Source organism: Sarcophilus harrisii, chromosome 2 (assembly GCF_902635505.1).
Source record: "Sarcophilus harrisii chromosome 2, mSarHar1.11, whole genome shotgun sequence".
Lineage (NCBI taxonomy): Eukaryota > Metazoa > Chordata > Mammalia > Dasyuromorphia > Dasyuridae > Sarcophilus > Sarcophilus harrisii.
The window spans coordinates 321,735,100-321,760,502 of NC_045427.1; the positions used below are offsets into that span (position 1 = coordinate 321,735,100).

Genomic DNA, 25,403 nt, shown 5'->3' on the forward strand with positions numbered 1-25,403 from the left:
AAAAAAAGAGAGAACTGGATTTACAGTCATAGAAGTTCACATCCTTGCTGTACATTTCCTAGCTGTATGATCTGGATCAAATTATTTAATCTATATTGTTTAATTTTCCCCATATACAAAATGGAAATAACAATAATATTTGCACTCTCCATTTTAAAGAATTATTATGACAGATGGAAGAGATAAAATGATGGATACAAAGTACTTTGTAGACTGAAAAGGTACTCAGGGAATCAATAAGAATTTATTAAGCATATAATATGTGCCAAGCATTGTGCTAAATGTCTATGAAACAAAAATATAAAAAAAACAAAAAAAACAGATCCTGCCCTCAAAGAGTTCACACTCTAAACAACATTTAAAAATCTAAATATATATAGTTGTTAGATGGTAAGCTCCTTGAGAACAGGGACTATTTTTTGCCTCTTTTTGTATATTGAATGCTTAGCACAGTGACAAATTTAAGATTTTTTTTGTTCTATCTTTTAGTCTTCTCTGATTCTTTGTGACCCCATTTAGGATTTTCTTTACAGGAACACTGGAATAATTTGCCATTTCTTTCTCCAGTTTATTTTACAGATGAAAAAACTCAGGCAAGGCAAGGCAAGTGATTTGCCTAGAATCACACAGCTAGGAAATGTCTGAGCCCATATTTGAACTAGGAAAGCTGAGTTTTCCTGCCTTCAGGCATGGTACTCTATCCACTGCACTACCTATCTGCCTGGAACATAGGAGCTTAATGAGTGTTGGATAGATACAAAGTAGCTGAAATAATCTCAGGAAAAGGTATTAGGAACTGAAAAGATATAAAAAGGCCTTTTATAGAAGGTAAGATTTGAACTTAGTCTTGAAGAAAACCAGGGAAACCTGAGATACAGAATTGAAGATGAGATCATTTCATGTAGGAGGAAGACAAGTGCAAAGGCAAGAAGATAAGAGCCCTCTACTAAAGAGAAGGTTTAGTAGATTAACCCCAGAAAGAAACATATTCTCTCTAACTCATTCACATGTGGGCATGAGCAAAGATTAAAAGTATCCAAGAGTTTGTTGTCAAATCTGCTTTAAAATGTAACACATTCACCACCATTTTCTTTCTCATGACAGAGAGGTGCTATTTGTTATTTTTGCCCATTCTAATGATCTCATCTCCATTTGTAAACTAAACTCCTCTTCTCCCTTTCTCTAGATCAAAACTTCTTAAACTGTGGGTTACAATCCCATATGGGATCACATAACTGAATATGGAGGTCATGAAATTGTTTTATTATCAGTAAATATTTGTGTACCTATTTTATAAACCTATATACATGGGTCATGTAAAAATTTCTTGGGTGAAAAGAGGTTGTAAGTAGGGAAAAGTTTAAGGGATCTTGCTCTAGATCACAAAACACCTTCATGTTATTGTGGGTTCTTCTTCCTTTTCCTTAGTTAACCCTTCTACTCTTTTAAGACCTCTCTAGGTACTTTTTATTCCAGCCACTTGCATCTTCCACTACATATTCTGCATAATCATCCTCTCTAATCTTCAATCTGTCCCTATGTACTTCTCCCTTCCTTGCTGCTTGTAGACATATCCAAATCTCCTTTGTATTTAAAAAGAAACAAACCAAACCAACCCTCGCTTGACCCTACTGTCTCCTCAAGTTATTTTCTGTCTCACCTCCTTTTCAAACTTAGGAAATAGAAACTATACTCATTGCCTGAACTTCCTCTCTTTCAATCAAGCCTCAACCCTATGGGAGCTGAGCAGTATCATTCATAAGGATTTCATATAATCAATGAAGGCTGGAATCTCTCAGCAACTTATTTAGAGAATTGCCTAGAAGAGTGAAAGGTTAAATGATCTGACTAAAGTCAAATAGCCAGTATGTGTCAAGGAATTCCTGATTCCATGGCCAGCGCTCTTTTACTTTATATCTCCTTTTTTATTTATGTCATTTTTTTCCCGTCAAGCAAAATGGTTTTCTCTTTTTCTCTTCTCATCTGTCTAAATCGTTTCTCTTTTTCCAAAGATCTAGCACAATCATTGTCTCTTCCATGAAGCTTTCCCAATTCCTACAGACTTGCCTGATCACCTTCTTTTCCTTGAATTAGTGCATCACTTAGAGAAAGCATTGCACAATGAGTAGAATAAGTTTACTTTTTCTGTTATTTCCTGTATGTTACTATAATCTTTTACTCTTAACTTTTTGAAGAGAAGAAAGAGGTTTTTTTCTTCTTTTGTATCCCACACAGTTCTAAGAACTTAATAGCTCCTCAATAAATAGTCACAAATTAGCTTACTGATCCTGTAACTTTACTTTTCTTAGCAAATCAAAAGGAATATAGATGAAAAACATACCAAACTTTACCAGACCACAAGTGAAGGAAAACACCTAGCAACTACTGTGAGTTGTCCTGAGCTGGAAAGCCAGATTGCAAAGCTAGAAGAACAATGGTTGGCTTTAAACAAAAAAGTTGACCATGAACTACACAGACTTCAAACCCTTCTCAAGCATCTGGTCAGGTATGCCTTCTTAAAGCTTCATTAGTTGCAAAAACTATTTGGGATAAGGGTATTTCAGAAATTCTTCCATCCCAGGATTTCTCTATCTTAATTTTTTTATATATTTTCTTTGGTATTATAAAACTATCATGTAAAAAAAGAAAAAAGATTGTTCTCATAAGTTCATTTCATTTTTTTTGCCACTTGTACAGAGGTGTTAGTCACTTTAATTGTAATAAAGTTCTCTAATTTCATGGGAATATGAGGAATCTAATCAACAAAGAAGTATTTTAAGAAAGTAAAAAAAAATAAAGCTATCATGTACTTCTCATAGCTGTGAGTCATGAGGTTAAACCAAAATCTAGGCGATTGTTATTTTTTTAGACATCAAGAATACCTTTTGAGCTAGTGTGTGTATGTTATGAAATATTACCTTTAAAGACTATTATTTTACTCTTAATCTCTGTTGAGATAAAGTTAGTGAGAGTGAGTCCAAATGTAATGTCCTTAGCTACCTTTGCTTTTGACTCTGAATGAAAGTAGAGACTTGAGGATAAGGCCTCTTGAACTTAGTATAGACTGGTCAGATTAATTGTTTTCATTGAAGTACTGTTGGTCGGTAGCCATATGGTTTCCATGAGGCTTGAACCTTTGGAATCAGTATTTTCCTTCTGGGAATAACCCTAAGGGGTTCCTCTGAGAGAAAAATAGTTTCCTTTAAATCAAGAGATACTTGATCCTTCACGAAATTGTTCTTGTCTATAGTACTTAACTAATCTTCTTTGTAAACTAGGGTCCCATCCTTGTTAACTCAAAATCTGCCCCATTTCTTATTTTTTATTTGATTTTGTTTGTTGCAATTAACAGAAATCAGTTTTCTCCCCCTTCTATTCCCACTTTCCCATTGAAAAGTAAAATAAAAACAAAGCCTTTGTAATAAATGCAGTCAAACAAAACAAATTTCCAAATTAGCTATGTCCAAAAGATGTATGTCTCAATCTGTATTCTGGGTCTTTCATCTTTCTGGCATAAGGGATAGAATTATCATTCTTCTGGAATTGTGATTGGTCATTGAATTGATTAGTTTTTAATTCTTTCAAAATTATTTGTCTTTACATTGTTGTTATGATACAAGTTGTTCTCCTAGTTATGCTCATTTCAGTTTGTATCAGTTTATATGAACCTTCCCAAATTTCTTTGAAATTGTCCCCTTTGGTATTTATCATATCACAATAATATCTCATTAAATTCATATATCTTAACAGTGAGCCTAATGTCACCACCCTATTAGTTCAGGTTTGATGTTGGGATGAAATGAGGTGCTCAAAAAGTATTGAACAGTGAGGATATACAAGAAGGGATACAATAGTACTTAGTTTCTCAGGATGCAGTCCCTCTCATCTCCATATGGAAACAAGGTATGGTGATTCATGTGGTTCCCCCAAGGCAGAGGGGCATGCCATGCCATGTAGATGGGACTTTTTATGCCCTTTAGTGGCCAGGAAGCTGTATTAAGGGAGGAAGCAGTCAATCAATTCCTAGGGAAAATTTTGTCATTTTTTAGGGAAAATATCCCAAATAAAGGAAAATTGGGGAATCCTGGTGCTATCACAACATAGTATGATGTGTTCATCACTTTATTAGATAATGCACTCCTCCCTTTGATTTCTAGCTTCCTAAAACCTCAAAAAGGCATATAAACAATTTTATACATTTCCTTTCTTTGATCTTTTTGGTCTAGTAGTGATATCACTGAGGCAGAGGTATCTATAGAGATGAGTAACTTTTGAGACTTTATTCCAAATAGCTTTCCAGAAGGATTGAACCAATTCTGAACTCTACTAATAGATCATTAATGTACCTGTTTTCTCATAGCTCTTCTGATATTTGTCATGTTGATCTTTTATAAATTTTGCATTCTGATGGGTATGATATGAAACCTCAAAGCTACTTTAATCTCTGTTACTCATTTGGGGCATTTTTATAATTATTGATAACCTGTATTTCTTTCTTAGATAACCAACTACCTATTCATACCCTTTGGAGAATAGCTTTTATTTTTTTATAAATTTGAATGAATTTTTTATATGTTTTGGAAAAGAAACTCTTTTTAGAGAAATTTGCAGCAAAGATTTTTTTCTCAGATCTTTTTCTCTTCTAATTTTAGCTGCATTGGTTTCATTTGTACTAAATGTTTTATTTTTAAATTTTATGTAATCAAAACTGTCTACTTTACTTTCTGTGATCCTCTCTATTCCTTGTTTGGTCATGAGCTCTTCCATTACTCCATTTTTTTTTTACAGCAGAAGACTAAGCTTTTTGAGTGTAAATGTATAATAGCCTTTATCATCTTTATTTTTTCAATTATGAAAGTCTTCCTCCTTCCCCAAACTTTTTTTTTCTGTCATCCCTATTAACAATTAGGTACACACACACATTCAGAAAGGATGAGGTGGATTTGATTCTATATGTGGTATCATAGAACATTTTCCATACAGAATCAGGTATACATTCCTTAGTAAAAATAAGTGAAGGGACTATTAGGTATTTCTGTACATTCACTGAGCAAGTATTCATTGCAAACAAGCCTTTAAAAAAAACCAAACCTGTAACATATAGAATCATTATATAAGAGAAACAAATGTCTTCTCATGACAGAATCTTGTTAAGTATTCTTTCTTTTCTTTCCCACTTACCTCATCTTGAAAATATTCCCATATTTCTGTTATAAGATTTATTTAAAATTCTCTTAACTGCCTTTGATAGGTCCTCTCTTATAATTGTCTAGCAAAATTTATCATTTATCAAAAATATCATTTATTTCTGATATGTAATTTTGTATAAAGAAAGGAAACAATTTAGGCTATTGGTCCATTTTAACCCCCTCTGTCTCTGCCCTACCTATATTTACCTAAGCATGTTATCAGACTGTAAACCAGCTGTTCAAAAGATGATAATGGATTGCACACATGTTTATTCAGTGACCAAGATTTTTATTGTATTTTTATTAATGTTATATCCTGTCATGATTTGGCCTGTAAAACCAGCCTTGTATGGAGTGTTACTGTGACTTATTCCCTTTAGTACTTTCTAAATTCGGTGTCAAAATTGACTAAAGATAATCCAATCAATAAGGCTGCAACTTCCCCATCCAAAAACTAAACTAAATTAACAACAAATCATTTAAATACTTTTCAGTAATATATGCATTAAACTCCTCTAAATCAATCAACAAGCATTTATCAAAAGCTTACTATAATTCCAAGAACTGTGCTAGTGCTAGAGCTACAAAGAAAAGTAAAACTATGCCTGCCTTTGTGGAATTTACATGCTAATGAAGGAAAGAACACATAAGTAAATAAATAAACATATACAAAATGCATATGGAGCAGATGGCAGGTAACGGGGTGGGGGGGGGGGGCGGGGAGGGGAAGCTTCTCACTGCTAGACTTGGGGAAAATTGCCTTATTGTTATCTAGTCATTTCAGTGGTATTCCACTAGGTATTCCTATTCCACTCCTATTCATCTTGGCAAAGATACTGGCATGTTTACCATTTCCTTCTCCAGCTCATTTTACTGATGAGGGAATTGAGACAAGTGGAATTAAGTGACTAATCCAGGGTTACTATTAAATAGCTGGTTTCTGAGACCAAATTTGAATTCAGGAAGATGAGTCTCCTTGACTTCAAGCCTATCACTCTTAGCCACTCTTCTCACCTAGCTTCCCAGATTATGTTTTTAACTAAATATTGAAGGAAGCAAGGGGATTCTGAGAAGCTAAGGTAAAAGGGAGCATTCTAGGCTAGGGGAACAGCCAGTCAGTGCAAAGACAAAGAGATGAGAGATGCGAAACTATTGTGTCTAGAATGCAGGATGAGTCAACTGAAATAAGACTGGAAAAGTAGAAAGGGGTTAGGCTGTGTGAAGACCTTTGAATGCCAGCCAGGTAATACAGTGGATAGAGCTCAAGAAGTCAGGAAGATATAAGTTGAGATCCAACAACAAACACTTATTTGTGTCACTTAATCCCATTTGCCTCAGTTTCCTCATCAAATGACCTAGAGAAGGAAATAGCCACACTACTCCGGTATTTTAACCAAGAAAGCCCTAAATATAGAATCTTAAAGAGTTGGGTGCAACTAAAAGAGCTGAATAACAGCAAACATATTTGATCCTGGAGTCATTGGAATGATTTTTTGACCTGGTCTTTCCCAGTGTGAGCTAGTTACCATCCACACATCCCCTAACCCAGTTTGGTGAACCTTCTTCTCAGCTCAAGCCATCTACCAACCTTCATCTCTCCAGAAGAAGGGACTACAAGTCTATTCCACCATGTCCAGCTCACCTGTATTATTATAACAAAACTGACAAAATACTTTTAACTTCTCAGTTAAATTATATACAAATTTTCAGTTCTAGATGAGTTACCAATCTATCTTTTTTTCAAGCATTGAAATCACTGGGCTTGGACCCCTGACAAAACTATATTGTTAGGAAAATATTTTTCTTCCCTTTCTTCCTTTTCTTTCTTTCTTTCCTTTTTTCCCTTTCTTTCCTAAGGCAATTGCCTAAGGTTCCTTAGGCAAACCCCTAAGGCAACTTAAGGGGTTAAGTTACTTACCCAGGGTCACACAGCTAGGAAATATTAAATGTCTGAGACCAGATTTGAACTCGGGTCCTCCTGACTTCAAGGCTGGTGCTCTATCCATTATACCATCTAGCTGCCCTAGAAAATATATTTCTATTGATATAAGATCACTAATCATGCATTTCAGTGGATACTTTTGTACACATTTATTTGATAAGAAATAAAAAGAACGTTTCTTGCCTCATCCCCATTTTTCTTTCTTAGTCCTTGTAACTAAGGTAAGCTACAATAAATAGTTGTATAGAAATCTCGGTCTGGAACATGAGCCATAAATTTTATATTATCTACCAGGCTAAGGGAAAGTTGCTTGTACATGGGAAAGGATAAGGAATAAAGTTTTACACTATGAAGATCACTTCATTTTCTAAATTAGAGAGGTAAATATATTGCATATAGTAGAATAAGAGGAAGCCAATAATGAATCATGTTGTGGAGTGTTTTTTTCCCTTTTTGTTTTTCTTATAGTTATAACAAAGACTCGGATGAATTAACCAAGTGGTTGGAATCAGCTCAGCAAACTCTGAATTACTGGAAGGAACAATCTCTTAATGTTTCTCAAGATTTGGATACAATTAGGAGCAACATAAATGATTTCTTTGTAAGTTACACAATAAAATGTTTGATATTTAATATTTATTTGAAAGGCTATTGAGAGAGCAGAGCTCTGAATTAAGAAGATTGAAGTCCTACCTCTGACTCATTCTTCTAAGTTAGACAAATTATCTAAACCCTCAGTTTCTCAGGCAACCCTCTAAATTGCATTACATTTGCTGATTTACATTTTGTTTCTTGAGGTGTCTTTAGTGGTACAGTGGATAGAACACCAAGCCTAGATTCAAGAAGACCCAAGTTAAAATCCAGCCTCAGATACTGGCTAGCTATGTGACCCTAGACAAGCACTGTTTACCTCAGTTCCCCATCCCCATAAAATGAATGAGAGAATGAAATGGCAACCTACTCTACCATCTCTGCCAAGAAAACCCCAAATGGGATCACAAAGAGTCAAACACAACTCAAACTACTAGATAGTTATGTGCTGATCTACATATTTTTCTCATTGGAAGCTCCCTGAATGGATGAAATCACTATTGAGGATGAAAAAATTAATTTATTTGTTAAAGAAAATTTACATGGACATTTTAGTATAGATATACAAATGAATCTATGGACAATGAAAATTTATTCCTGACTCTAGGCCTGACACTTGATCCATTTAGCGATTAGCTGCCTCAATGAAAATTGGTCAATAGTAATGATGTAATTCCAATTTAGAATTTTATCTATGTTTATTTTATAGTTTATTTGTTTTTTTAAACAGAGCAAACACACTCTAAGCAGACACAGTAATGTGAATATATCTAAATAAATAACATATGCTGAAAAATTACCCATGCATGTATCTTGTAAATAAAAAGCTATAACAAAAAAATAAATAAATGATATAAAACCCAGCCAGATTGTAGGCATATATTCACTATAAGAGATTAAGCAATGTTAATGAATTAAAGATTAGTTGATTAAATTTCAACATTGGATCAATCTAATTATAATCACATTCCTTTTAAAAATATCATGCTGTGACTCTTTTCAACAATGAGATGATTGAGGCCAGTTCCAAAGACCTTATGATGAAGAGAGCCATCTATAACCAGAGAGAAGACTGTGGGAACTGAGTCTAGATCACAACATAGCATTTTCATTATTTTTGTTGATGTTTGCTTGCATTTTGTTTTCCTTCTCGTTTTTTCTTTTTGATCTGATTTTTCTTGTGCAGCAAGGTGTTTATATAAATATATACATATATTGGATTTAACATATATATTTTAACATGTGTGACATATATTGGATTTCTTGCCATCTAGGGGAGGGAGGTGAAAGGAAGTGGGGGGAAGGATTTGGAACATAAGGTTTTGCAAAGGTCAATGTTGAAAACTTATCCATGTATATGATTTGAAAATAAAAAAAACTTTAATAAAAAAAAAGTTAAAAAAAGAAAAAGTCCAGAACGGGAAAAAAAAAAAAGAAAAAAGAAAAACATCATGTTGGAATTATTTATAAAGAAGTAAAATTCTACTTTTGTAGCAATTTCTACTTATATTTACATCAGAGAACTGTGTTTTGTTGATCCTGGTTTTTCCATGTATTCCATAATATTTCCATTGTATAAAGAGAACACTTTCTCAGAATTTAGATTTATAACTCTTAACATGGGCATTAAAATATAATTTTTCAAAACAAACTTTAAAACTTAAGGATTTAAAAAAAATTTATTGATGCATCTTTAGTTTTTTGCCACAATCACTTTCCATTAGTGTCTTAATGGTATCTTCTTTTATCTCAGAAAAGTTAAACAAAATTGTCCAATGTAGTGACCTCAAGGGAATATATAACATTTCTTATCTATGAGCCTGCTTGTCTCTTTTGACTGGAAACAAATCTATTCCAGTATGTCACTGTATCTAATCTACCCACTGTCTTTGAATGTCCTTTAATGCAAAAATAAGTATTAGTGAATGGGAAATAATTGTGGTATCGGTATCTGTAGCACTTAGCACAGTATCTTATAGTAAGAACTTAAAAAATGCAAAGTTGACTGCCTCAGTTTTATTGGTTTTAATTAACCCTAAACATTTTCTTTTGTTTGTGAAGTACCTTGTATCAAGAGTTTCTTTATAATTGTTTTTATAAATCATTTGAAGGAAAAATATTTTTTGAAAAGTTTGAAAAGTGATTTGAATGGTCTGAGAAAATGAATTTCACTTCAAAAGGTATATTTTGAGGCCATCAACAAGTATTTTTTTCGGTCTTAGTTTGCATTTTAGCCAGCTTAGTGAAAGTGAATCATATATCCAATGGATTATTCACTTGTAAAATTTGCATCCCATAGGAATTTTCAAAGGAAGTAGATGAAAAATCTTCCTTGAAGACATCAGTGATCAGCACAGGAAACCAGCTTCTTCACTTGAAGGAAGCTGACACTGCCACATTGAGATCTTCGTTAGCACAATTCGAGCAAAAATGGGCAGTGCTGATCACTCAACTTCCAGATATCCAAGAAAAACTCTATCAGGTAAATAGATATCAAAGCATCCAGTATAAATCTTGAAACTTTCAATTCTCAGCTTACAACTTTAAAGTCAATTCTCTGATTCAGTGATTGGCATTATTGTTGTCTGTTTTTCTCTAATAGCACTGCTGAATGCAAGTCTTAATTACTAGATACTCCTCCATTGGGATCATTCTTAGGAGAGAATTGGGGCTTTAATTACTCTATTTTCCAGTTTACTTCTGCCACTCTCATATTTTATATAGAAGGTCATCTCCATTGTTTTCTGCATTGCTTATTTTTGAGCCTGAATGCTGAGTTTGTTTCTGTGAGTAACCTGCATAATTACGGAGTGAGACCTTTTTACAAACCTGATATCATCTTTAATGTTGCCCTGATTCATGTTGTTAACTGGAAGTAATTAAATGGAAATCATTTTGTCCTTGCAGCTTCAAATGGAGAAATTGCCATCCCGTAAGGCAATCACCGAAATGATTAACTGGATGGACAGCATAGAACAGCAGACAGTAGATGAGGACACTGTAGATTCACCAAGTTCTGTAACTCAAGTGAAAAATCTTCTTCAAAAATATAAGGTAAAACTATAAGAAGAGATAAGAAATCTCAGAACAAAAGCAAAAAACTTCCTCTAGTTAATTTTGTCCTTTGGGAAATACTGAAGTTATGTGATAGAGAAAATAAATTGAACTGAATACAGACAAAAAAAAATGAACACTAATTAGTAAAAATGTAACAAATTTTCTCCTTCATCCTATTAAGAAAATATAAATGTTCTTAGAAGTAAATATGAAAATGGTCTTCTTATTGATGTTTATATATATTGGTATTGAGTGTCTGATTCCCTCTCTCTCATCCCCAGTTGGTAGTGACTTCTCCCTGGAAATTAATTTATATTTTTAATCTAACTTTCTTTATATAACAGAGCTTCTTGAAGGCAAGAACTATTTTTTGTTTATGTTTCTGTATCCTTCTCACCTAATGCTGTGCCTAGGACATAGTGCTTAATAAATGATTATTGATTTATTGATTGTTCTTTAAGTCTACAGTTAACCAAATAATGGCAGCACAGAGCTTAAATGCAGTTTCCCCACATTGTCCTAAAGTATCTATTTAAAAAAAAAAAAGATTTCAAACAAGATTCCCAGATGAGTATCAGCAGAGCAGTGGTTTTTATGCTTTTTCTTTTCTTTGGGAAGGACGCATAGTACCGTGTTGACATTCTACTCAGGCCTCAGAGTTCAAGTCTCTCCTCTTTAGCTTATTGGAAATTCCCACAGAAACTCCCATCAAAGAGATTGCATTGTGGCACTGAAATGATCTGTTATTGTGGTCTTCTGGACCTCAAGCTTGCAGGAACAACAGCGTACTACACATGGGATAGGGCCTGGGAGAGGTGAAAGCTGGGAGTGTAGAGAAAGAGTTTCTTAGTATACCCAGTATACTGGATCGAACTTTTGGGGCATATTCTTGGGTAATCTGAATAGGAGGTAAGAAAAGGAAAGAAAACAAGCATTTATTAAGTGCTTATTATATGCCAGGCATTTTGGTGAGTACTTAACTATTCACATTTGATTCTCACAACAACCCTTTGAGATAGGTGCTTTTGTTATCCCCATATTATAATTGAGGAAACTGAGGCAGGCTGTTATTAAGTGACTTGTTCAAGGTCATACAGCAAATAAGGGTCTGGGCCTAAATTTGGACTTGCGTCTTCCTGATTCCAAGTCTAGCACTCTATCCACTGGACTCCCAACTGCCTAAGACTAACTTTGTAGTTTTAATAATCTGATGACTAATAACTTAGGTGTCAAAACGACTCAGTATATAGTTAGATAGCATATAACAAGTTAAAAGGAATCCCATAGGAATGAAGTATTGCCCTCTCAGTTAGTGAAACTCAGGATATGCTCTTTGAGAACCACTGTTGTTCTCTGAGCCATATGCCCCGAGATCTATACTCCCTGCTTTTGCTGGCCTGGTGAGTAGAGGGAAGACCTCTCTGTCAATGGCATGGGACTCTCATTAAAATATTCAGTCATTTAGTGAAGAAGGTGTTGGTTTAATAGAATATGCCTTCTCAAACCAAAACATTTCCCCCTAAACTACAATTCCCCATATGTATTTTTTGTCCCTTAGACTATAAATTGTTTGATAAAAAATCTCTCTCGCTTGTATTTATTCCAAATGCAGTGCACATACTCAAAACTTAATAAATGATTTTTCATTTCTATGTTCACATAAAAGCAGTCCCAAGGGTTATACTCCCTACCTCCTCCTCAGGCCCCAATGAATCACCATTCCAAGAGCTCTATAAATGGAAATTGGCCAGCCTTGAAGAAGATTTTTTCCAAGCCGCTTCAGAAAGAAACAGGTTTTCTGAATCTGCCACAGCTATATATAGCACTGTAATGATGACACTAAGAGCTCACAAGGCTTCAGAATTGGCCAGAAGTCCCAGGACAAAATGCCAAATTGGCTTCTAGTTAGAAAGCACTTTTTGATAAAGATTTCTTGATGCCCCCTGGAGGACACAAAAGTGAAAATCCATCTTAAAATGTCTCTTCATTCAAATTTAATAGCTCCTCTTCTATCTCCCCCATCTCCTGAACACACTTTAGAAGGTTACACACCGTCCATATATGTTTGTTTGTTTTTTTCAGGAATCTAGAATGGAAATGAATTACAAACAGTGGATCATTGATTTTGTCAATCAGTCATTACTACAGCTAAGTACTAGCGATGTAGAAAGTAAACGTTATGAAAGAACTGAATTTGCGGAATGTCTTGGAGAAATGAATCGTCAATGGCACAAATTACATGGGACACTGAACAGAAAGGTTTGCTCCCATCCCCGTCCCAGTTTTCTATTTTTAGCTTGGGGCTTTGTGTTAGAACTTTTAAGATCGTATATGTGTGTGTGTGGGGGGGGGGGGGGGGGCTATATACACATTTGTACATACGTATGGGAAGCATTCAGCACATTGGGTGAATCCCATGTGACAAACTTTTGAGAGAAAATGGACAAGAATCAAAAAGGATGAGCAAGTGTGGATATGTTGAGATATATAAGTTGAATATACATGTGTATATTCTCACATACTGTGAGACTGTGTATAGTCTCAAAATACTTAGATGGTCAGAGATCTCTGTGATCGTAAGGTTCCCTACAGTAACACAAATGACATCTGTATCTGTGACATCAGGCTTGCTCATCCTGTGTGACTTTTGTTCATATCTTTAAGGATAGGATGATAGATATATGCTTCTCCCATTCATTCACCACAACAGGTTCATTCAATGAAGAAGATTGGGAGCCTTCCTCACATTTTCTTCACCATGAGAAGATGCTAGTAAAACATGTTGCCTCTTCATCAATCATCCTCAATATATCATAACATAAATATATGTAACATATATGTTTTATATATATATATATATATATATATATATATATATATATATATATATATATAGTATCCTCAAAGTCTTACTGAAATTTTAAGTTTTAACTGCCATAAGATTTTGAGGACACCCTGTATTACACAAAGTGAGACATTAGAATCTGATCATTTTAAGCTATTAAATCTTAAACTGCACTAGATCTTTGGAGACATCATGCATTTAGTGAACATTGGCTGAAAACATTACAAAAAATTTGGATCTGTGTTATTTTGGAAGACTTTACAGGACAATTAGGTAAAAAGAATCTAGAATTTATAGGATATGTTATTAAAATTTATAGATATATATTTTAATTTAAATCATTCTTTGAAGTACGTATTGAAGTATATTATGTAGTGATGTGTACTTATAGTTATCTAATTCTTTTAAAAAAAAAAAAAGACATTCAAATAGCTAAATTATGTGTTTCCTCTCTGAAATAAAAATTTTTTCTGTTTTCTTGGGAAAGTATGCATGGGATTTTGGAAGTATGGCTAGAAGAGATAGCCTTCAATTTACAGATGTGGAAACTGAGGTCCAGTATGTTTAAAGAGACTTTCCAAGGGCATACCCAGTATCTTCCAAAAATTATTGGTGTTCATTTTTTGAGCCTCCCTAGTAAGAAATGAGTGAGTAAGTGAAGCCACCAGGGAGACAGAGCTGGCATAGATGCTAATATGACCAGGTTTAATCCTAGCCTCTGATACATCCTGGTTATGTGATGAGCAAGTTATTTGTCCTCTCAGAGTACTAGACAACTAAGATTTAAGCTAGAGAGGGTAGCTATAACATATACCAAAATGGGTATTTTTGCATTGATAGGTTCCCTATATCAATGAAATTAGAGATCCAATCCCTATCCTTACTAAAGAATGAAAAAGTAAAGTATAAGGTAAAAGAATAGGAAAAATTCATTCAAGGTGTTGAAATGTATTATATGCGCAATTGCAGGTTTACTAGTTTTTCCTGTGGAGCTACATATAATTCTGTATTAATATTCACTTGTGAATATAATTGCCATCTCCTCTCCCTGACACAAAGTTATACACACACACACACACACACACGCACACAATTAGTGAAATATCATTCTGGTCATCTGGAGGAGATTGATAAAAGCATACTTATAGGAGACAAATTCTGGAGAAAGAAACGTGTAAATTTTTGTATACATTAGAATAAGTAAAAAAAAAAAATAGCCTTTTGGAAGACATTTGATTTCATTAGTATGAGTGCTTCCTTGGGTACCTATTCAGATAGAAAATTCTCCATGATTTTTCATTTTGTATAATTACTAAAAAGGAGTAAAAACACTGAGTATATTTCTTGCAGTTATCATATAGTTTCAATAATTGCCAAACTGCTCAGTCATTCGTTTAGTTTTTATTTTAAATATTAGTCTTATTTTTATTTTAAATATTAGTCTTTGATGAGGCTTGATTTTTTTAAATTAATTAATATAATTTTATGACAATTGCTAGAAAAATATAGTAAAGCATAGAAATGGAAGAGAAATGACTAATATGAAAATGTTTTACATGATACACATGTATAACCTTACTATCTTGGAATGGGGGAGGACAGGAAATGAGGGAGTGAGGGATAAAATTTGTAATTCAAAACGTAAAAAAGAACAAATGTTAAAAATTGTTTTTACATGTAAAAGGAGGAAAAATAAAATACTGTTTAAAAGAAGAAATGTAAGAATAGAAAAGTCCTCTAGAAACTCTTATAGCAATGTAATTCATTCACATATTTAGTCCATTTGATTTGAAGGCATACATTTTGCAGATTCAACATTTCGAACAACTTCTGGAGTCTATCACAGAGAATGAAAACAAAATACAAACTTTGAAAAATTGGATGGAAGCCCAAGGAGAAAGACTGAAAACATTACAAAGACCTAGAAGTATAATATCAGTAAGGAAGACTTTGTTGGATTGTCAGGTAAAAACTATCTAACAAAAAAAAAAAAAAAAAAAAACTATCTAACATAACATACATGTTTTAATTATGTCACAAATATGTTGTTGTTTTTTAATTTCATAGGATTTTTTCATTCTTAGAGATAGAGGGAAAGTTTAAATGAAGTTACATTGTATCTCTTGTATCTCTTCATTCTTGTTTTTTTGTTGTTCATTACCTTCAGTCATGTTCGACCTTTCATAACCCTATAGGGAGTTTTCTTGACAAAGATAGTGAGATGGTTTGCCATTTTTTCCTCCAGCTTATTTTATAGACAAGGAAACTGAGGCAAACAGGATTAAATGACTTACCCAGAGTCACACAGGTAGTAAGTGTCTAAAGCCAGATTTGAACTCAGGAAAATGAGTTTTCATGACTTTAGACACAACACCGTGCCACCTATTTGCATATATATATATATTTCTATGGTGCTCTTAGATTTCCAAAGAGTTTTATATAAAGTGCATCATTTGATCATTTGAGTCTAACAAAAATCCTAAAAGTGGGCGCCACATGTTTTATCCTCCATATTTCACAGATGAAAACACTGAGTCTCAGAGGTTAAGTTGCTTATCTATGGTTTTATATATTTCCTACTCTATTGGAAGCAGGAGTCAAAGTAAAGTTTCTTAACTCCAAATGTAGTGCTCTTTCCACTGCATTCTGTTGCCTTTTATAACGAGGTAATCATCCATGTTTAGGAAATATAATTTAGTTTCTAAGCATGTTAACCTTCATTTGAGAAAATTTAGAGAGAATAGTTTTTTGGGAGAGTTGAGGTTTTTTAATTACTAAAATCCCTATTAGGGTTTTTTTTGGAGGGGGAGGGGGTTCCCCAGTAAAAAAAAAATTGCCAAGGTTTTTCTAATTACAAAATTATTGGAAATTTTTTTGTACTTCATTCTGAACCTTTTCAAAAAGAAAGAATTTTCTTCCAGCTGATGTGTATTGTATTGAAAAAGAACTGTTTTCCCCTGAGTTCCTGTCACATTTAGAACAGAAATATAACTTAGCATTAGTCTTGAGGGATTTTGATGTATTCCTTTTCTTATTTGAAGAAATTATTGCAGCTATTATTGGCAATCTGCAAATTATGATAATGCTGTGAATAATGATGGGCAGTACCTTTGAACTCTTAATGATAATTATATGTTAGTAAAATGGAAATTCCATTAACATTAACTTCTATTGTTATTGAATAATTTTTTGCATTATTAGCTAGATATGTGACAAGTCTGTTATGTTGTCTTTCTTTTCTGCAAAGACAACTTTGCCTTTCTCCTATGCAGTCATAGACTAAGAAGTTAACAGGGGGATTCACCAAACTCCCTAATTATTCAAGCCAGATATTTTCGTATCAACTGAACTTACTGCATTCTCTCTTCCCCTAGAGAATTCAAGGAACTAAGCTATTCAAACTCAAGACCACTGATTATGCTTTCGAGTTTAGCAAAAGTTCTAAATGATTTGAAAATGGTTAAGTCTGAAATAATTTACTGAGGAAAATTGGATAAGATGACATGGAGAATTTACCATCTGTATCTCCTTAGAGCATCACTTGTAGTTTTAAACTATGAGTGTCCCTAAAATTTTAATTTCCTGTCATACAGTGTCACTAAATATGTAATTTTAGATCATAAACTACACCAAAATCTTTAAGATCCTATAGATATCATCATAACTGAAGAGGAATTTGGTATTTTTAAAGTATCACAGAATGACTTTTCCTTTTTTCTTGATTAATAAGTTTTTTTTTTTTTTATGTCCTTTTAAACTCATCAGGACCATTTTCCAAAATATCTCCTCACCCATTAAGTTCTGACATGTGACAAAGAAAAATTTTACCAAAAATCTAATTGACAAAAGCAGTCATGTTTGATATGTTCAGCATTCCACAGCCATAGTTCCTGATATCTCAATAACAACGAAAGGAAAGAAATGTGTATCAACCTTTTTACTTTGAGACTAAGATTGGTCACTGCAATTCATTTGAGTTAAATAGCATTTTAATGTTATTTTCATGTATGTTATTATAGACATTGTATATAATGTTTTCTTATTTCACATGAAGGAAAACTTAATTAAATTGATTCAACATGACTTTTCTCAACAAAAATAAATGATTGTAAAGTATATCTGATAAACTTGTATCTTAGAACTTTTTCATTTCACAAACTACCTCATGTAGAAAATTAGACTTAAAAAGGGTGAAGACATAAAGGAAATAAAGATGGATTTTCAAAGGAAAGAAATGGGGAGACAAGAAACTATGGAAACTACAATGATGTTTCACTATAACTACAGCAAATTCTCAGACTACAATGCTAATACCAACTTCTTATGGAAACTGTTTTTTATGATTCCTTAAGCAATTTTACCTTTATTTTTCCTCTTTAAAATGTTCATGTACTTTTATTGCCATGGTGACAGAAGAGAAACCTTATGTCACTTCTTCAGCTTCCTTGTGTTATTTATTTCCTGCTGTTTTCTGCTAATAACAGTTCATCTTCATTGAGAATCTTTCCTCTTCACAGTTTCCCTGAAGTATAGGAAAAACATGCCAACTTGTTAGTAAATAAGTATTTCAAAGATTTCTAAACAGCTGGCTTTGAGGGAAGGGAGAAACTAGTTTGTTTTTTGTTTTTTGTTTTTGTTTTTTTTCAGAGCAAAAAGAAAGTCAAGCATTATTTTGACTTAAGTACTCCAAACTATTATCCTGTAATATACAGAAAGAATCAAGTTGTTTGAAATTTCAAGTTTATGATAGGAAATGTAGTTAAGTTTAAAATTATAAACACATATTTTGAGATGAATGATAATGCTTTAGAGGATTACATCAAGGATGAGAGTCTGAACAACCTGTGTTCCATTAGTATAGGTAGCAGCAACTGGCTTCTTTCATCAAATTTTCAGCAAAGTAATTTAGATGCTTGAAGTGCCAATAAACTAAGCTGTAAAAACAAGACCTCACTTGTTGCTCCTAAACAAAGGAGCAACTTAATCTTTTTCAATAAAATTTTGCAACCTGATAGCTAGGTATTGTCATTCCTGCTTTCAAAGACTGCTTATTCTTTCCTGGATTGAAGACTTCTGCCTCCCTTTCACTTGAATTAATTATATAAGAACAAATGACTCTGAAAAGGTGACTGGAAGATTATGAGACAGCTAGGTCTGGATGGAATACTGGACATACACTCAAGAACAGGGGTCCTCAAACTATGGCCCACAGGCCAGATTTGGCAGCTCAGGACAATTATCCCCCTCACCCAGGGCTATGAAGTTTCTGTTTTTAAAGGCCCTCAAAACAAAGTTTTTGTTTTTACTATGGTCCAGCTCTCCAACAGTCTGAGGGACAGTGAACTGACCCCCTATTTAAAAAGTTGAATGAATTTCTTTACTAATGAAATATTTACCAGATGCTTACTAAGGCTTTCTACAACAGACTTGCAAAGAGAAATTTTTTGTCCTATATACCATTCAAACACTTTGGGATACTATACTGCTAAGAACTATATTTCCTTCTTTTTTAGGACCTAGAAAATCACTTGACAACTAAATCCCGGGTACTGGATGAGCTTAAAGAAAATTATATGGCTTTGGAAAGTGGCCCAATACCAGTGTTACAGGACACCATTTCTAGAATTGATGGTTTATATCAAATGAGAAACAACATTGTCAATCAGGTAATGGGATATATTTAAAATGTGTCTTCTTTTATTTGACCTTTCTTTACAATTTTCCATTCACTACTGGAGAGTTGTTCCATGCCATATACTTTTCAGAAGCACAAAGATACGTTGCTAAAAACTTCTCAGTTGTAGGGCAAAAGCCCTAGATATTACATCAAATTCAATGTTTGTATCGGGCAAGGCTAACAAACATTGCCCCCAAATAATACCCCTATTTGAATATGACTTTTGGCAGCATTTTAGCTAATTATAAATCATTAACCCATCATTGAAGAGGTGTGTAAGTGAGGAAATGGTTTCTATGGAAGAGAATCTGAAGCTCTTTCATCAGGGTAGATGTCTCAGGGAATATAGGAACACTGTGTCACCTAATTATATCATATAGAAATTGGTGATAAAATTAACCTTGAAGCATATTTTTGGTGTCATGTTAATTTTTGCTTATTCATCTACTAGAAATTCCCACTTCTTTCTTTTCATCTTAGCTATGACTAAGTATATTTCTAAGCCAAGCAGCCCTATTTCTTTCCCATAAGACAATAGAATTTTGATGTGGCCATAGGGTCATAGTTGGGAATGGCCTCATCTAGTTTTTTTCCTTATTTTATAGATAAGGAATCTAAGGCTCAAGGATGTTTGGTGCATATTGATGTAAATGTAGAACTCATGCTTGAATTTGTCATCTTGTGTTCACTCAACTTTGTGAAAAATTGAGTAAGCTAGTATTGTGGAAATGTTTAGAATCTCATTTTAAGTTCTGTTTTCAGGATCCTGACAACAAGGCTATATGATTGAATCTAAGAACTATAACATAAGTAGTCATATTTCAAAAACTAATTTTCATTTTGATATAGAAGTAATCATAATTTCACTAAGATTTTTGGAATGCCTGTATAACATTTTCAATTTTTTTATTATTATACAAATTGATACCAATTGGATACCTTTGCCATAACAGATCTTATCTGAAAACCACTTAGGTGTAAGTTTTTCAAATAATTTAAGAGTGAATGAATGACAGAGCATTCATTAAATCTTTACTATGGGTCAGGCACTGTGCTAAGTGCCGAGAATACAAATACAAAAAGCTCCGTGTCCTCAAGTAGCTTATAGTTTAATAAATTGAGATGGTTACATATAGCAAAATGGTGATTAGGGAAGGGAATTTTGATCTGGAAAGTCAGGAAAGATAATCAGGAAAGTCAATTAACATTGACTAAATGCAATGGCAGTACTTATGAATAAGAAATAGAAAGCAGGATAGTAGGAGAGATTAAAAAAAATGTCCTGGATTGATGACTAGGGTATGATATATGAATGTAATAAAAATAATATTGAACTGAAGAAATGATGAAATAGATATTTGTAAGAATCATGGACTTTGGTAAACTGATAAAACTGATGTAAAGTAAGCAGAACCAGAAGAACAATTTACACAATAGTAAGCACACTGTAAATAAAAACTTTGAAAGCTGTAAGAACTATGATCAATCTTTTAATCATCCATGATTCCAAAGGACTGATGATGAAAATGCAGAAGTATAAATATATGTGTATGCATATATACACATTTGTGTGTATGCATATACATACACTTTTCCTTTTTTTCAGTTGGGTAGGAAGAGAAAATATACTTTTGTTCATTTAAAAAAAGTAGAGAGGTGCTGTGTTGCATGTACTTTCAGACTAAGTCAGTGTATTGTTAGTTTTGCTTAGTTGTTAACTTTATTACAAGAAACTTCTTATGGAGTAAGGGAAATTTGTAAATGTTTGTAATGTAAAAACAAAATACATCAATAAACTATTTTTTAAATAGATATGCCAGATCAGAGCTTCTTAAATTTTTTCCATTCATCACTCCTTTTCATTGGAGAAATTTTTATGTGACCCTGGGAATGTAGATATATTAAATAGGCATATAAATTTAACATTTAATGATGATAAATCAAAAAAATTTATTTTAAAATATTTCTTTGGTATGCACATAATTTTATCATTCATAAAAGATGAAAGCAAATTTACATAGTAATGAGATGGATGTGCTTGGCAAATTATTTGATTCCTTTTACTGTTGCCAATTTTTGTGACCCCCACATTTAATGACACAACCCTATATGGGATCAGAACCCCAGAGCTTAAGAAGCTTTATACTGGATGGGCTAGTTACATTTGCATTCACTCAGTTGCTAATCATGACTGCTCACTCCCAGGGGGAGTTCAAAGGCTGAATAGATTAACTCGCCAAGATCTGTAATTCATTGGTGTGATTACCCTCCAACAGATCAGATCAAAACCTTTCCAAAATTTAGTGGATTGTTCTGTGTGTTCCTGGTGGCCAGCCTTCTAGACTGGACCTCTAAAAATAGTCTTATCTCCCAGCCTGTACTCAAAAGCTCTTCTAATTTGTGTGATGAATCAAAAGTTGCACTCTGTTGGCACAACTTTGAAGAAGTCATAGTCTCCATAGTGAGATATTATATTAGGTTGCTATGTTTAATAATTTTTTGGCTTATAATTTTATATTTGCCACATTTTGTAACCCTAAAGTTCTATATAAGTATAAGTAGCCATCCCAATTTCATTTCCTAGTGGTCAGCCAGAAACTGTACATATCAGTGCCAGGATTTCACTTCTTATCCTGTCATGTTATTCAGACATAAGTACTTCATCCAAAGAGACATTCCAAATTTGATGTTATGAGTAAAAGTACAAACCTGGAAGAAAAAACCAACTAATGAAAGAATGTGAACCTTTTTCTAAATCATCCTGATTCTTCCTTTCCCATAGATCAACCAACTCAAAACCTCCATGCAATCAGTGTTACAGCAGGGAAGAGGTTATGATAAACTCTTTGAAGAAGTGAACATGATGACAATCCGATTCTGGTACTGTATGGAGCACAGCAAGCCTGATATGTTATCTCTGGAAGCCTTGAGATGTCAAGTGAATAATCTTCAGGTAAATATTTACACAGGTTAAAGAAAGAAAATTTAGGAGGAAACAAAAAAATATTAGTTGTAGTCGCATTTGTGTTACTCCTAATATATAGAAAATACTATTTTAAAATAAAGGCCCAGTTAACATTCTATATGAGTAATTGAATCAAATTATTAATGTCAACATTTAAATAATTGCACACATAATTATTTAAATTATTAATTAATTAATTGTGTTGATTAAATTATTATTTAAGTTTAAAGAAGCAACATGGAATAGGTAGTATTGAATTAATTACTCTGTCCAAAACATAAGTGGGAAAGAGAGAGATATAGGAAAAATGGAAAGATGGACTGGATGGATGGGATACTAGTTTGTGACACATGGTCTGGTGGTATGGAACTAGTTAGAAATAGTGGGTAAGATAGAGGTTCAAAATTGGAGTCAGAAAGAGCTGTTTTGATTTTCCTTTAATACGTACTAACTTTGTGACCCTGGATAAGTTATTTAACCAATCTGCACCCCAGATAGCACTTATAGATGAGTTACAAATTAGGATAAGTGGAGAGAGTTTCTCTACCAGAATTTCTTTGTCACAATGAATCACAAAAAATAATTCAATTACAAGGGGAAATATCTTTACAACAAATATAGTCCAAAAGTAGAATGGGATGTTTCAAGAAGTAAAAGTTTCCCATCAGTGGATGGAGTGGTTAGGAATTCCTGTTTAGACACAGATTATACTAAATTACCTCTGAGATCCATTATAACTGTTAAATTATGTGATTTCTTTAAACTTTATAAAACTATGAATTGGATTTTCCTAATTGTTTGCCACCTTTAGTTTTTGAATGCTTTTTACTACAAATGGGATCTAGTATTGGCAATCTTCCCTTTAGAAATATAGCTCAAATATGCTTAATTCCTATATATACATTTTCTTAGCTTCTTCAGGATGAAGTGGAGAACAGTGAAGGAAATTGGAGCAAACTCCAGGATGCTATTAGTAAACTCAAAGACTGTTGTCCTTCAGTTACTGAGATAATTGAACAGAAGTCTCAAGAAGCATATACAAGGTACACTTAAGATAAATACAGTGGGTGTCTTTCCAATTTCCAAACTTATACAGGAGGTTATATGGTCAATAGAACAATTCCTGATGACCATCACATTTTATCAGACATTTTCTGAAATGACTGATTTTCAATTTCCTATCTCTTCTGCTCTCAAGTATTTTCTCTCTAAAAAAACATATAATGTCATAAAGGATATAATTTTGGGAGTCTCGTGTAAAATGGAAATTATTCTAATCGCAGCCAAGATAAGGAAAGCAAACAGATGCTATAGAAATTTTATTTTTAATTTTAATTTTTTAAAAAATCTAAGCCCTAATACAATGAGCAAAATATAGTTAGAACAGATATATGAAACCACACCATCTCTATTAGAGTTTTCTTTTTTTTTCCTTTTATCTTTAATAGATTCAACGTGTAATTTTCAAAGCTGTCTTGTTTGGCCTCCCTTCTGTTCTCGTCTGTGAATTTTTCTAAATGCTTCAATGCCTTCTTTTCTTTCTCTTTTTTTCCTCTAATGAACCTTCTGACTAGCTTCACTGTCCCTATCAACTTTCAACCCTTGATTAAAAAAAAATATTTGTAATAAATATGCATAGTCAAACAAAACAAATTCCCACATTGTTCCTGTATAAATATATGTTTCTCATTCTTCACTTTGAGTCCATTATTTCTGTCAGGAGGTAGGTAACATACTTCATCCTTGATTCTCTGGAATTGTGGCTGACCATTGAATTGAATATAATTCTTAAGTCTTTCAAAGTTGTTTTTCTTTACTATGTTGTTGTATAAATTTTTCTCTGAATTATGTTCATTTCACTGTGCATCATTTCATACAAGTTTTCCCAAGTTCCTCAAAATTTTTTTTCATTATTTCTTACAGCTTGATATTCTTTCATTATATTTATCACAACTTGTTCAGATGGATACCACACCAACTCCCCTATTTTCCAGTTCTTTGCTTTCACTAAAATTGTTGCTTTTAATGCAGGTCTTTGATCTTTCCCCCTGGGATATAGGCCTAGTAATGGTATTGCTGGGCCAAAAGGTTTGCACACTTAATGATTTTGTAGGCATAGTTCCAGTAGCTTTCCAGAATAACTGGACTAATTCACTCTTCTACTAACAATACATTAGTGTGCCTATCTTGCCAAGGATTCTCCAACATTTATCTTTTTCTTTATCCTTGCAAATATGATATGAAAGAGGTGGAACCTCAGAGTTAATTTTAATTTTTCATAGTGATTTGGAGCATTTTTTTTATGTGATGGTTGATAGGCTTAGATTTCTTCCTTTGAGAACTGCCTTTTCATTTGCTTTGACCATTTATCATTTGAGGAATGACTCTTGTTTGTATAGATATTACATCCCCACTGGAGAAGCTTACCTATATATACTTTCAAGAGGTACTGGTTGGCTTTCTCCATGTGTCTTTCAAAGATACATAAATTTGTGCTTTAAATAAAAGAATTAGGATTTGGGACTAATTAAAGAATCTTCCATTATGTTGGCTTTCAGTTACACAATTATTGTAAATAGCAATCATCATTCTACTTTCCAGTTTCAATGGGAGAGCCCAGATTAAAGAAAATAGAATAAATAGGATTTTTCATTTTTCTGTTTGTTGACAGGTGGACACAAGTGAATCATGAAGTCACAGATCAATTACAATCAGCCCAAAGTATGTTACAGCTTTGGGAGTCTTATACTGTTGCTCATGCTGAAGCAACAGCAAGATTGGAACAACTGGAAGAAAAGTTTAAACACATTTTGAACATTAATATGTCTGGAGACAATCTGACTGAGATCCTAATCCGGGCACTAAAAGATGCAAAGGTAAATACAAAGACCCTTCCCTTTCTCTTGCTTAATCATGAGCCAGAGAAGAATACTGTTCTATGATCAAGAGACTAATTCACTGTTCCATTGATTAATGTATAATGACATTTGTACGGATTGCTATTTCTTTATTAGAGGAGGCTAGACTGAGTAATTTTTAAAGTACTCTTGATTGAAAGTACTATATTTTGTTTATTAATATTCCTCATGTTGTGTACTCATCAGTAAAAATTCATCAAATGAAGTGAGGTACTGTTA

The 25,403-nt window shown here is 33.2% G+C and overlaps 1 protein-coding gene across 2 annotated transcripts in view; it reads left to right on the forward strand.

The window, feature by feature from the left end:
• Positions 1–25,403, forward strand: part of SYNE2 (spectrin repeat containing nuclear envelope protein 2) — a 297,544-nt gene that overhangs the window by 195,557 nt on the left and 76,584 nt on the right. For both annotated transcript variants that reach the window (XM_023502825.2, XM_031952701.1), the window contains 10 exons: positions 2,310–2,506; positions 7,600–7,732; positions 10,022–10,204; positions 10,630–10,776; positions 12,862–13,038; positions 15,434–15,589; positions 19,138–19,290; positions 22,084–22,254; positions 23,179–23,309; positions 24,938–25,142. In XM_023502825.2, the coding sequence (XP_023358593.2) occupies positions 2,310–2,506; positions 7,600–7,732; positions 10,022–10,204; positions 10,630–10,776; positions 12,862–13,038; positions 15,434–15,589; positions 19,138–19,290; positions 22,084–22,254; positions 23,179–23,309; positions 24,938–25,142 (1,653 nt within the window). The remainder of the gene's footprint in view (positions 1–2,309; positions 2,507–7,599; positions 7,733–10,021; positions 10,205–10,629; positions 10,777–12,861; positions 13,039–15,433; positions 15,590–19,137; positions 19,291–22,083; positions 22,255–23,178; positions 23,310–24,937; positions 25,143–25,403) is intronic.